Source organism: Antechinus flavipes, chromosome 5, assembly GCF_016432865.1.
Source record: "Antechinus flavipes isolate AdamAnt ecotype Samford, QLD, Australia chromosome 5, AdamAnt_v2, whole genome shotgun sequence".
Lineage (NCBI taxonomy): Eukaryota > Metazoa > Chordata > Mammalia > Dasyuromorphia > Dasyuridae > Antechinus > Antechinus flavipes.
In genome coordinates, this window is record NC_067402.1 from 204211880 (window position 1) to 204226979 (window position 15100).

Consider the following 15100-nt stretch of genomic DNA (forward strand, 5'->3'; position numbering starts at 1 on the left):
ATACTATTTTCTCTTTTTTGTTGGGGGGAGGATTTTTTGATGATTTTTTTTTCCTGTTTCTTCTTTCACATGACTAATATATCTAGCATGATTGCACATGTATGACCTATATCAGATTGCTTGCCATTTTGGGAGGGAGTAAAAGGAAAGGAGAAAAATTTGGAATGCAAAATCTTATTTAAAAACAAACAAAGTTTAAAATTGTTTTTACATGTAAGTGGAAAAAATAAAACACCAATACATACATAAGTAAATCAATCAATAAAGAGCAGGTTGATATTTAGAAAAACATGGAAAGACTTGCTAAAACGATGAAAAGTGAAGTGAGTAGAAGAGACTATTGTATACAATAACAGCAATATTGTTCGAATAGTAATTGTGAACAACCAAGTTATTCTGAGTACTATAAATATTTAAATCAACTATAAAAGACCTATAAAGAAAGATGCTATCTACTCTATAGAGAAAGAACTAAAAGATGGAAATATATATGGTTTTACATATATTTATAGATCTGTGTCAAATGGTGGTCTTCTTTAGTGGGGTAAGAGGGAGGAAAATAGTTTGGAACTTAAAATGTAACCCAAAATAAGGAAATTACTTTAAGTTTTAAAAATGTAAGTGTTCAATAAAGCCAAAGACCAAACTTGTAGTGTAAGGACTTATTTAATTCAACAAGAACTGCTAAACAAACTAGAAAGAAGTCTGGTTACAATTAGATTTATACAATCTTCCACAAGTGTGTGTGTGTCTGTGTGTGTGTCTGTGTGTGTGTGTGTGTGTGTGTGTGTGTGTGTGTGTGTGTATTACTCTAGAAGTTCTAAGTAATTGCATAATTTAGATATAAAAGGCCATATCACAAAACAAATTAGAAGTTCAGGGAAGAGAACAGTATTAATAATTAAAGAGAATCGAAGCGTTATTTACCTGGTAACAGGTGGAAATAAATGATTGTGGAAGATAAAATAAAATATAATTGAATCTAAAAAGGGAAGAATTTGATAAGGGATGGTTGCCTCTTAGACCCAATTTAAAAGTTAAAAAATTTTTTTGATATAAATAGAATCTCATTCTAATGAATAATATTATGATATTCCTATCTTATGAAATTATTTATACAACTAAGCCAGCAGCCCACACTAAAACTATCATAATATGGTTTCCAAAGTATATTTGCCAGTAAACTTAGTAATCAATCAAAGATGTTGTTTTAGCAAAATATTCCTGCATCATACAGATAGAATATTAGACAGAATTTACAAAAACTGCCATCTTTCCTTGACAGATAAAAGCATGTGAACAGGTGAGCTATAAAATAATGAGGCTCTCAGAATCCATAAAGTATATTACAATACTAGAAGGCTGCCAGAGAGGAAAGACTAAATGTTACCTAACACAAATTTAAAAATATAATAAAATAAAAATATAAAAAATTTAAAATAAAAATAAAAACACTGAAAAACAAAAAAGCTAACCTCTGAAATGTATGTGACTACTTTTAATACTATTAATTCATATTTTAATTAAGAATATTAATGTAAAAATTAGAGTTAATGGTTAAGTTCTATATAAGTGTATATGACTATTTAGAGTTTAAAGAAAAATAAGAGAAGCATTTATGTTACATTCATTTTTATTCTGCTTATTTATCATTCTGTTCCTTTGTTCACATTTTTCCATTGCCTTAAATAACGATTTCTTTCCTTTACTGGCCAAATTTCTATTCATCTAGAGACCAAATAATGTTACTTTTTCTGTAAAGCCCATTCCCTCGAAACCTTATAAAGCTGTTTTTTCCTTTGACTTAGTATAGTGTTTGTATCAATTCTTTTGGTTAACTTTTTGTGTTTTGTATCCTATAGACAATAAGCTCTCTTTATCTGTATAAGCTTGTTTTGCATATATTTGTTTACATGATATCTCCCCCATAAGAGTCCTTTGTCTATATTTTTTAATCACCAACATTTGGCACAATGCTTGGAACTTAACAAGCACTTTCAGTCATTTTTCAGTCAAGCCTGACTACTTGAGGTTTTCTTGGCAAAGATACTGGTTTGCCACTTCCTTCTCCAGCTCATTTTACAGATGATGAAATTGAGGCAAACAGGGTTAAGTGACTTGCCCAGGGTCACAAAGCTAGAAAGAATCTGAGACTGGATTTGAACTCAAGAAGAAGAATCTCCCTGACTCCAAGCTAACTGCCTCCAGTATGAACTTAAATAAATATTAATATTGTATAAAGGTAAAGCTCTCACATTAGCTATCGAGGCAAAAAATGCTAGGTTTTGAGTTAGAGGACACAGGTTTAAATCCTTTTCTTGGAGACTTATTAACTGTGTGACCTTGAGCAAGCTCCTTAATACCTTAGGACTTTATTGAACTCTTTTGTAGAAGGTAGGATGGACCAGAGAGGCTCTTGATACCCCATGTACCTGCCTTGAGTCCTACAAAGAGGAAGCATGGTAAAGGAATGAATGTTATTACATTATTACATTGAGGAAGTATTACAATATATTTATTGTATTTGGAAAGAAAATTGTTCTTTTCCCATTTAAAAAAAATCAACTTTATCAAATATATATACTTATCTATAATATGCATACAAATCTACTTATGTCTATATATACAAGTATACATATACACACAAGTAAAACATTACAGGAATATAGACTGGCCCTGTGATTTCACTGACGTAGGAACTCCTCAGTAAACACGATAGGTCAACATCATCTTAAAACTTTACCTAGAACATTAATTTAAGTGACTTGTCTAGCTTGTGACTTGTCACACAGCTGGTATATATTTTGATTAAACATAGGTAAAATATAACTATAAGTAACCTAAAATGAAGGAGTAATATTTTAGATAATCAAAATATCTGAAAACCTGTATTAGAGCTGGAGTTACAGGACTATTGGATGTTGGATAAGATGACATCAAATGTTCCTTTCAATTTTAAAATTTATGAACTTCAGTGGCTAAAACTAAAATTATTTGCAGAGGAAAACAAAAAGTCCACTTATTGAATTTTAAGGAGCTTAGATATATCTGAGGTAAGATTAGAGCCCTGATCTTTCTGGCTACTGAACTGGATTTCTATTCACCACACCTCACATAGCAAATGATTAATCAATCAAATACACATTATATGCCAAGCACTATGTCTGTCATAAAACATATATACACATCACTTTTTCTCTCCCTCCTTCTCCCTTTTCCTTCTCCTTCTCTCTGTCTCTAAAAAATTTCAAGTGATTTGAGTGATGGAAAATGATTCACTCTGAATAAGTGTTTTCTAAATAACTAAAAGTTTGAATCCTTAGTCTGAAAACACTGATGACATAGGAGCAACTGAAGTATATATAACTACTTTTTCCAAAATATATACATATCAGAGTATTAAAAATATGAAAAAATTTTGACTATGTTCTAAACAAGTCTTTGGATTTTTTTCTGTTTCATACCATAAATGAAGAGAGGATGACTAGTTTCATGAATAATTTAAGACCAACAATTACTTTTTTGAAGCTTCTTTGAGAATAATTATTTTTTTCATGAAAAATCAAAGACCAACAGTCTCTTTTTTGAAGCTTTTAACAGAGATTATACAAAGCATATAGGTGTAGCTACTAAAATACCTTATATGTTGGGAAACATTCATGAATGTTTTAGTTTTACTAGTGCTACTGTCACTAGTACAAAATATAAAAATATGGTTGGAAAAGGAATATAAGTCCTTGTTGCATTAAAAAAAAAAAATCACCATCCAATAAAGACATTTTAACAATCTATCTGAAATTTACTTTCAGATACTGATCACCAAAATGAAATCTGGTAAAATATACCTAAAAGGTGAAGATGTTACATTAATAGAAGTTATTCTTATTTTATTACCTATAATCAGGCTGTCTACTTATAGGATGATCATCCCTTGTCCATCGATAGCTGGATTCATCCTGTAATGTAAAAAGATACTTATTACAAATTTGAATGCTTAAATATACCATATTTAAATTATTGATTAGCATAGGTAGAATATGACAATAAAACTAAAACATGGCTGAAACTATTTTAAAATAAGCCAAACATATCAAAAAATCTGTTGCTAGATTGGGAGTTAAAGAACCTGGTGGTAAGACTTACTAGGAAGATCTCCAAGGATTCATTCAGCTTTAAATCAATGAACCTCAGGGGCTAAAACCAAAATTATCCTCAGAAGAAAACAAAACCCCACTTTTGGAATATTTATATGCCTTAGATTTATAGATAAACTAAAAGAGAAACTTGACTAAAAGGAGAACATTATGAGCTACCTTCTAAAGTTAAGAACCCAAACTGGCTTATTTTTTAAGAACTCAAAACAGTCTCACTAGCTGTGACCTTGAGCAAATCACTTAATCTGCTTGACTCAATTTCTTCAACTGTGAAATAAGAACAATAATAGCACCTACCTCCCAGAATTGTTGTTAAGGATCAAATGAGATAATTGTAAAGCATTTAGCAAATTTATCCTGGCACATATGATGATATCTGTCATCATCACCATCATCATCACCACCACCATCACCACCACCACCACCACCATCACCACCACCACCACTACCACTATCACCATCACCATAAATATTCTTTTATAAATATAAAAGTTTATAAATAAACTTTTAGCACAAAAAACATTATTTTGTTTCAGGGCAATGTATAAATACATTTTCTCAAATAGTATTTCTAACTTTCTATGTGACCTTTCTTTATGAGTGATTCCAGTCTTTTTCCTGTACTGAACTTATCACTTTTTCCTTCTCAAGTGATCATTTCCTTTCTCCACTACAATTAAAACTAAGTAAAAACTGAAAACACCAATCACCTGTGTCAGCCAAATGAATGAATGATATGGTACTAAAACTTAACACAGAAATTTAAAATACTCATTCTTACTTTGTAAATACTGGAAAATGCATAAAGCAAGCACAATAGCAATAAATAATAAAAATTGTGGTTTAACCGAGTAGGAAAGACAAAGAACTGGCTCATCAACTTAATTTTGTTTGCAGCTTTTACAAATTCCAATTCAACACAATGAAAGTAACTAGCACTAAAAGAAAATATTCACCTTACACCTTAGGTCTGACATCTATGACTAAAAAACTGATACCCAATAGGACAAATGGCTTTTTTACATTCTCCTGAAAGTAGTGGGGAGAAATATTCCTGCTAAAATAAAGATTACAATAAAACTAATTCAGTTACAGACTGCCATTTATTTACATTTTAAGCAACTTATAAAAAAGGGAAAATTTTTCTCATCCTAAAGAGCCTTCCTGCCTAAAGTCTTCTATTATAATGCCCTGAAAGAAAAGGGATCTTTGTTTCCTCTCTTTCTCTCATAGCAGTTTGTGCTTAGCACTATATCTCCCATCATATTCATGTTTTCATGCCTAACTATCCCTTAACAGATTACTAAATTTTTTTTGATACTGGTTTTTGTCTTTTTTGGGGGGAGGTGGGTGGAAAGATAGAGAAAGTTATCCCATAACCTGCATGTAGCAATCATGTTATAAGTACTTAATGATGAACTCAACATGTAGACCTTTGGTAAATACTGAAGATCCTATTCCTAACACACAAATACACTAGCAAACTGACTTTTAGAGGTGATTCTAAAGGTTTGAGGGATGTGCTTTTAAAGTTAAATAGCTCACCAACAATATTATATGATCAATTCTGATGGACTTGACTCTTTCCAACAGTGAGATGAATAATGCCAGTTCCAATGATCTTGGGATGAAGAAAGCTATCTACACCCAGAGAGAGAACTATAGGAACTGAATGTGAATTACAACATAACATTCTCACTCTTTTTGTTATTGTTCATTTGCATTTCTTATTTTCTTTCCTTTTTGATCTGATCTTTCTTGCGCAGCAAGATAATTTATAAATATGTTTATATATATTGGAATTAACATTTTAACATGTATAACATATATTGTATTACTTGGGGGAGGAGGTTAGGGTAAGAAGGGGAAAATTTGGAACACAAAGCTATGCAAGGATCAATGTTGAAAATTATCCACGCGTGTTTTGAAAATAAAAAGCTTTAGCAGTAATGAATTGACCAGCTCCACCCAGCAAAAGACCTCTGGGAGATGATTATGAACCATTATATAGAATTCCCAATCCCTATATTTTTGTCTGCCTGCAATTTTGATTTCCTTCACAGGCTAATAGTACACTATTTCAAAGTCCGATTCTTTTTGTATAGCAAAATAACTGTTAGGACACGTATACTTATATTGTATTTAATTTATACTTTAACATATTTAACATGTATCAGTCAACCTGCCATTGGAGGGAGGGGGATGGGAGGAAGTAGGGGAAAAATTGGAACAAAAGGTTTGGCAATTGTCAATGCTGTAAAATTACTCATGCATATAACTTGTAAATAAGAAGCTATTTAAAAAGAAAGAAAGAAAGAAAGAAAGAAAGAAAGAAAGAAAGAAAGAAAGAAAGAAAGAAAGAAAGAAAGAAAGAAGAAAGAAAGAGAGAGAGAGAGAAAGAAAGAGAGAGAGAGAAAGAAAGAGAGAAAGAAAGAAAGAAAGAAAGAAAGAAAGAAAGAAAGAAAGAAAGAAAGAAAGAAAGAAAGAAAGAAAGAAAGAAAGAAAGAAAAGAAAAAGCTTTAACAATTAAAAAAAATTTTTTTTAAGTTATATAGTTCACCAGTCCTATCCACATGATTTTTGGTTAGTATTAATTAATCAGCCAAACTTAATCAGCTTTTAGAAAGGAGTACTTATTAAATTGGTTTAGTAAGAAGGAAGATACTAAATCATATTTCTTCCCCTGAAAAGCTTGGGACACATTTTCCTGCTACAACATAATGCTGAGAAAAATGAACTCAAACTTAAGAGAACATATATGGCCTCCTCACTGCCAAGAATTCCTTTCCTTCCTTTTGTGTAGAACCCATTAAGTTCCCCTTAAACATGGTACAGCTTTTCTGCAAATGTCTTGAAAATACTGTTGCTAACTGGGGAAATATTGCCCTAAATTCAAAATCCTCTGAACTCTCAAAATTTACAAGGTAAATTCCTCTGACAAAGAGATTAGGATAGGAATGTGATTGAATCCAAGGTTCCTTCCTTAATCCTAGGGAAATTCTTTCTCAAGAATTTGGCTTGACTCTCATGACAAATCCCTTGGTCCTTAAACTGGTGTGTAATCAATAACTATAATGTATAATCATGTTCCCTCAACCAATACAAACATATAAAAAACATCGGTCCAATTCATATACCCCTTCAGAATAATGTTCTTATGCACAAAATAAAATGCATACTATTACAAAGCAAATTAATTATACTGAGGGAAAAAAAGGTAAGCCCCCTAAATTCTATCCACAGATCTTTTGGGAAAATATGAAATCATTTAAGAATAGTTCATTTAAAACTGGTCACAGTACGAGCAGTTCTGCAACTGTAAACTGTAATTTTTTTTACCTCTCCAATGAGTCTCAGTAAATAGTATTTCAAAATATCAGGAAACACATATACAAAGTCTTAAAGTCTTTACCAAAATTTTTTTAGAAATCAATGAAAGAACATTAACTCTAAATCTTAAATACTTAAATGATTTAAATCCCCTAAGATTTTAAGAGAAAAAATTATGACAATATTATTAGTGTTGAGAAAATGAATCTGTTAATGTTACATGCAATAAATCAACAAGAAAATTAAATCTTTGAGTTCTCTGGATTTAATCCAAGAATACAATGACTTAAAGGAAAGTACAATGTCCTTTCTCATTGTCCAATTCTGCTGAAAGATATGCAGGATGGCATTATGGATAGAGTTTTTCTTAAAATCAGGAAGACGTGGCTGTAAGTCCTATTTCTGAGACATGATAACTTTGTCATCCTAGCTAAGTCATGTGATTTCTTTATGACTCAGTCTATACTCTGAGATGTAAAGAAGGGGTCAACTTAGCATGGTAGAGGAAGATCTTCATCATGCTAGTGAAATCACATAAGCTGTCTCCATTCTTCATCTTTTAAAAGGAAAATGAACTTCTAAATCTAGAAAGGAAAAATAAAAATGCCAAAAACCTGAGAGCATCCAAGTGACAAATGGATGTCATATGAAAAAGCAGCTTTCAGAAAAAATCTGAAAGAAAAAAATCTTTAATTCTTAATTCTATAAAAAATAAGAAGTATTACCTCTGATAGAAAAGTTAAATGAAAAAACAGATACATTATTCTGAAAAGAAATATGAACTAGAGTTGAATAAAAACCATGATTTTTATAAGCAGCTAGATGGCACAATGGATAGAGCACAAACCAGAAGGATCTGAGATCAAATCTAGTCTCAGACAATGCTTTCTAACTGTGTGACCTTGGGCAAGTCACTTAACCCTAATAATTGCCTCACCAAAGAGAAAAAAAATATGATTTTCAAATACAAGACTCAAGAATAGCATAAAAAGTTAAACACCAATGAAAGGGAAAACAACTTAATTCACTAAGGGAAATCAAATTTGTAACTCTTTAGAACTGGGTATTGAGGCAGATAAAAGCTACATAGATGGAAGGTACAGGTATATATTGATTTTGATGGGACGATATGAAAAAAATTAAGGGTTGAGAAAGAAGATTGCTTTGGAAGAAGAAAGATGAGAGAGACAGAATGGGATAAATTGTCATTATTACAGAGCAGGGAAAAAAAAAAAAGAGGGGTAAAGAATGCTTGAACCTTACTCTCAATGGATATGCTTCAAAAAGGAATAGCATGCCATTCAATTAGGTACAGAAATTTATCTTACTTCATAGGAAAATGGGTGGAAGACAAGGAAGTAAGAGAGGGTGAATAATGAAAGGGAACTGAGACAGACTAAGAAAAGTGGTGGTGAGAAGCTCAACATTTGTGAGGGGGGACAAAGAGGAGGGAGAGAGAGAGGGGAAAGAGAAGAGGAGAGGAGGGGAAAGAGGAAGGGAGGGAAGGAAGGAGAGAGAGGCGGGGAGAGAAAGAAGGAGAAAGACAGAGAGAAAAGTATAAACGTGGGAAGAGGAGGCTTGGAGGGAAATTCAATTAGCAATCATAACTGTGAATGTAAATGGGATGAACTCACTCATAAAACAGCAGAGAATAGAATGTATTAAAAATCAGAATCCTTCAGTATGTTGTTTATAAGAAACACATTTGAGTGAGACATACACATAATAAAAGTAAAAAGCTGGAGCAAAATATACAAAAATTTAAAAAGACCTAATTAAAAGAGGCAAGAAAGGAAATTATATCTTATTAAAGATAACATGGACAATGAAATAATATATTTTTTGTTTGTTTGTTTTTTGGGGGGTTTTTTGTTTGTTTTTTGCAAGAACACTAAGCACTTATTTTAAAAATAACATTAATAAATTAAAAACATATTCGTCAAATTTATTGCATATATCTTCTTTTTATCATCTGTTAATCAGTTAACTTAAACTTTTTTATTTAAATGCAGCAAAATAACTATGGATATGTATACATATATAGTATTTAACATATACTTTAACATATTTAACATATAATGGTCTACCTGCTATCTGGGGGAGAGAGTGGGGGGAAGGAGAGGAAAAATAGCAACAAAAGGTTTTGCAATTGTCAGTGCTGAAAAAAATTTTTTTAATATTTTATTTTATTTAATAATAACTTTATATTGACAGAATCCATGCCAGGGTAATTTTTTTACAACATTATCCCTTGCACGCGTTTCTGTTCCAATTTTTCCCCTCCCTCCCTCCACTCCCTCCCCTAGATGGCAAGCAGTCCTATATATGTTAGACATGTTGCAGTATATCCTAAAACAATATATGTTTGCAGAACCAAACAGTTCTCTTGTTGCACAGGGAGAATTGGATTCAGAAGGTATAAATAATCCGGGAAGAAAAACAAAAATGCAGATAGTTCACATTCGTTTCCCAGTGTTCTTTCTTTGGGTGTAGCTGCTTCTGTCCGTCATTTATCAATTGAAACTCAGTTAGGTCTCTTTGTCAAAGAAATCCACTTCCATCAGAATATGTCCTCATACAGTATCGTTGTCGAAGTGTGTAATGATCTGGTTCTGCTCATTTCACTTAGCATCAGTTCATGTAAGTCTCTCCAAGCCTCTCTGTATTCATCCTGCTGGTCATTTCTTACAGAATAATAATATTCCATAACATTCATATACCACAATTTACCCAGCCATTCTCCAATTGATGGGCATCCATTCAATTTCCAGTTTCTAGCCACTACAAACAGGGCTGCCAAAAACATTTTGGCACATACAGGTCCCTTTCCCTTCTTTAGTATCTCTTTGGGATAAGCCCAGAAGTAACACTGCTGGATCAAAGGGTATACACAGTTTGATAACTTTTTGGGCATAATTCCAGATTGCTCTCCAGAATGGTTGGATTCGTTCACAACTCCACCAACAATGCATCAGTGTCCCAGTTTTCCCGCATCCCCTCCAACATTCATCATTATCTTTTCCTGTCATCTTAGCCAATCTGACAGGTGTGTAGTGGTATCTCAGAGTTGTCTTAATTTGCATTTCTCTGATCAATAATGATTTGGAACACTCTTTCATATGAGTGGTAATAGTTTCAATTTCATCATCTGAAAATTGACCATTTATCAATTGGAGAATGGCTTGATTTCTTATAAATTACAGTCAGTTCTCTATATATTTTGGAAATGAGGCCTTTATCAGAACCTTTAACTGTGAAGATGTTTTCCCAGTTTGTTGCTTCCCTTATAATCTTGTTTGCATTAGTTTTGTTTGTACAAAGGCTTTTAAATTTGATATAATCAAAATTTTCTATTTTGTGATCAGTAATGGTCTCTAGTTCATCTTTGGTCACAAATTTCTTTCTCCTCCACAAGTCTGAGAGATAAACTATCCTATGTTCCTCTAATTTATTTATAATCTCGTTCTTTATGCCTAGGTCATGGACCCATTTTGATCTTATCTTGGTATATGGTGTTAAGTGTTGGGTCCATGCCTAATTTCTGCCATACTAATTTCCAATTATCCCAGCAGTTTTTATCAAATAATGAATTCTTATCCCAAAAGTTAGGATCTTTGGGTTTGTCAAATACTAGATTGCTATAGTTGATTATTCTGTCTTGTGAACCTAATCTTTTCCACTGATCAACTAATCTATTTCTTAGCCAATACCAAATGGTGTTGCTTTTATGTGATGCTGCTTTATAATATAATTTTAGATCAGGTACAGCTAGGCCACCTTCATTTGATTTTTTTTTTCAGTAATTCCCTTGAGATTCTCGACTTTTTATTGTTCCATATGAATTTTGTTGTTATTTTTTCTAGATCATTAAAATATTTTCTTGGAAGTCTGATTGGTATAGCACTAAATAAATAGATTAGTTTAGGGAGTATTGTCATCTTTATTATATTCACTCGGCCTATCCAAAAGCACTTAATGTTTTTCCAATTATTTAAGTCTGACTTTATTTGTGTGAAAACTTTTTTGTAATTTTGCTCATATAATTCCTGACTTTCCTTTGGTAGATAGATTCCCAAATATTTTATGCTATCAACAGTTATTTTGAATGGAATTTCTCTTTGTGTCTCTTGCTGTTGGATTTTGTTGGTGATGTATAAAAATGCTGAGGATTTATGGGGATTTATTTTGTATCCTGCTTACTTTGCTAAAATTATGAATTATTTCTAATAGCTTTTTAGTAGAATCTCTGGGGTTCTTTAGGTATACCATCATAGACAATGAAATAATATCAATACAAAACATATATGCATCAAACAGTACAGCATCCAAAATTCTAAAGAAATTAAATGAGGTATAAGAAGAAAAAGACAGTAAAACTTTTCTAATACGGAACTTCACTTTCCTGCTCTCAGAAGTAGATACATTTAACCAAAAACCAAGAAAGAAGTTAAGGTAAAGAGAATTTTAGAAAGTTAGACATGATAGACTTCTGGAGACAAAACAGGCAAAAAGAATATACCTTTTTCTCAGCAAAACAAGTCACAATCAACTGCAAAAAGGCAGAAATAATAAATAAATTCTTTTCAGATCTTAATGTAATAAAAATTACACTTAAAAATCCATGGAGAGATTGAAAATTCATTGGAAACTGAATAATTTAACTCTAAAGAATGAGTTAGCCAAAGAACAAATGATAGAAACAATCAATAATTTCATTAAAGAGAATATTAAGAATGAGACAATATACTAAAATTTATGAAATAAAAGTCAAAGAAAGACATAGAGAAAAATTTATATCTCTTCACACTTATATCAACAAAATAGGAAAAGAGGAGATGAATAAATTAGATATAGTGCTACAAAAACTTTTTTAAAAAATTAAAAATCTCCAATTAAACACCAAATTAGAAATCCTGAAAATCAAACAAGATTACTAAATTGAAAGTAAGAAAATCACTGAACTAATAAATAAAATTAGGAGCTGGTTTTATGAAAAAAAAATTACAAAATAGATCATTTGATTAGGAAAAAAAATGAAAGGGGTGAATTCTCCAAAAATGAAAAGGAAATTAAAGAAATTATTAGAAGCTACTAAATTTAGACAACTGTATATTTAAGTTTTGCAACCTAAATGAAATGGATATTTACAAAAATATATAGATTAACAGAAAAGAAAAATAGAATGCTCAAATAACCTCATCTTAGAAAAAAAGGAAGTGAACAAGCCATCAACGAATTCCCTAAGAAAAACTCTCTAGTATAAGAATTCACAAGTGAATTCTATCAAACATTTAAAGAACAAATAATTTCAATAAAATATAAATTATTTTGGAAACAGGCAAAGGAGTCCTATCAAATTTCTTCTACAACAAAAATATGGTATTGATACCTATACTAATAAAAGGAGAATAAGAAAAAGAAAATGATAGATGTGCTTCCCTAATGAACATTGATTAAAGAAAATTTTAAGTAAAATATTATCAATGATATTACAGTAATATATTACAATAATCACTTACTATTACAGGGTAGGATTTATATCAGGGGTACAGGGAATCTATTAGGAAAACTATCAATATAATTGACCATATCAATAACAAAAAGTAACAGAAACCATATAATTACATCAACAAATGTCAAAATGGCTTTACACAATACAATACTCATTCTTATTTTAAAACACTAGTAAGCATAGAAATAAGCAAAGCTTCCTTAAATGATAAATAGTAGGTACCTAAAACCATCAGGTACCTAGAACTATTATTTGTAATGGGGATAACCCTGAAGCCCTCCCAAGATCAAGGATGAAATAAGAATATTCTTTATCAGCACTATTATATAATATTGTTGTAGAAATGCCAGCTATCGCAGTAAGAGATGAACAAGAAGTTGAAGGAATTAGAATGGGTAGTAAGAAAACTACCCTTCTTCACAGAGGATATGATGATATACTTAGAAAATCCTAGATATACAATTAAAAAAATTAATTGAAATAATTAACAAGTTCAGCAAAATTGCAGGATATAAAATAAATCCAAATAAATCAAAAGCATTTCTATATATCACCCCAAAACAAGTCTAGTACTAAGAGACAGGAAGAGAAATTCCATTTACAATAATTATGGACAATATAAAATACTTGGGAGTCTTATCTGTCAAAACTAAACCTGGAATTATAGTATTGTACACAGTTACAAAATGCTTCTGACACAAAGTCAGATCTAAATAACTAGAAGAAATTATATGAAATGATGCAAAGTGAAGAGAGCAGAAAACAGGACAAGACTATATACTATTAACAACAATACTGCACAATGAGTAGCTGTGAATGCTCTACACAATGATCCAAGACAATTCTAAAAAACTGGTGATAAAAAATTCTATTCATCTTCAGAGAAAGAACTGATGGGAGTCTAAATGTAGATCAAACTGTACTATTTTTACATCTATCTCACAGTGTGCTATTCAGGCTTGGGAGAAAATAGATGAGGGGCTAGTACAGCAACATCTTACTTCAATAAAACAGGACCCCCAAGAACCTATTAAAAATTATGTGTCCCGATTAAGAACAGCAGTTGACAGAGTTATAGGGAAAGGTGGTGCTTCTGACCTTTTCAGGCAATTGATAAAAGACAGAATGTATAAAGTGTGCAGGCTTACAATGGCTAGACTTTCTAAAGAAGCTCCTGTTTCTGAAATTATAGGTAAATGTTATGAAGCCGATTATAAGGCTGTTAATGCAGATGGAATGGCCACAGCTATAGCTCAAGGAATAACTTGGAATGAATAGAAAAGATGAGGAAAAGAAATGTTCTAACTGTGGCAGAAAAGGACATTTCTAAGCCCAATGCCTTAAGCAGCCAAAATGGGGTGGAAAATCCTTTTGCTCTGCTTGTGACAAGAAAGGCCATGTGGTAAAATTTTGTAGGACCAGGATGAGAAATAATTCTACGGTTCAGGGAAACGGGCCAAGGGGCCCCAAGAGGGCCTCAAATGCATACCAAATAGAGCAGGAGCCTAGCCAGAAAGGAGCTACAGGGTTCAAAGAGAATTCCTTGATTATGGACAGCACTTGGTGAATGCAGTTGAGAGTTTTAATATCAACCCACGGACTACTGCATGTGTTGAGGTATAACACAAGGCTGGAGATAGATTAGTAATCAGACTTTCAGACTATGCACCTGTGATTGTACGTACTATGATATTAAAACATATGGTACCATATCTTGATTACCAATCCTCACTCAAATTCTGTGAACTTAAAGTGCCAAAGCACTCCCATTACATTCTTTTTTTTTTTTTTAATAATTACTTTATATTGACACTCGTTTCTGTTCCAATTTTTTTTCCCTCCCTCCCTCCACCCCCTCCCCTAGATGGCAAGCAGTCCTTTATAAGTTGGATATGTTGCAGTATATCCTAGATACAATATATGTTTGCAGAACCGAACAGTTCTCTTGTTGCATAGGGAGAATTGGATTCAGAAGGTATAAATAACCCGGGAAGAAAAACAAAAATGCAGATAGTTTACATTCGTTTCCCAGTGTTCTTTCTTTGGGTGTAGCTGCTTTTGTCCGTCATTTATCAATTGAAACTCAGATCTCTTTGTCAAAGAA

The 15100-nt window shown here is 31.9% G+C and overlaps 1 protein-coding gene across 11 annotated transcripts in view; it reads right to left on the reverse strand.

Annotated features, from left to right (window-relative positions):
* PPHLN1 (periphilin 1) overlaps positions 1–15100 on the reverse strand; it is a 190818-nt gene that overhangs the window by 129546 nt on the left and 46172 nt on the right. For 7 of the 11 annotated variants that reach the window (XR_007947684.1, XM_051961726.1, XM_051961723.1 and 4 more), the window contains 2 exons: positions 3895–3956; positions 2364–2444 (listed from right to left, as the gene is read on the reverse strand). Coding sequence is in view for 10 of the 11 variants with exons in the window: in XM_051961726.1 (XP_051817686.1) it covers positions 2364–2444; positions 3895–3956 (143 nt within the window). In the remaining variant the exon portion in view is untranslated. The remainder of the gene's footprint in view (positions 1–2363; positions 2445–3894; positions 3957–15100) is intronic. The other 4 variants (XM_051961721.1, XM_051961727.1, XM_051961724.1 and 1 more) reach the window with 1 other exon arrangement.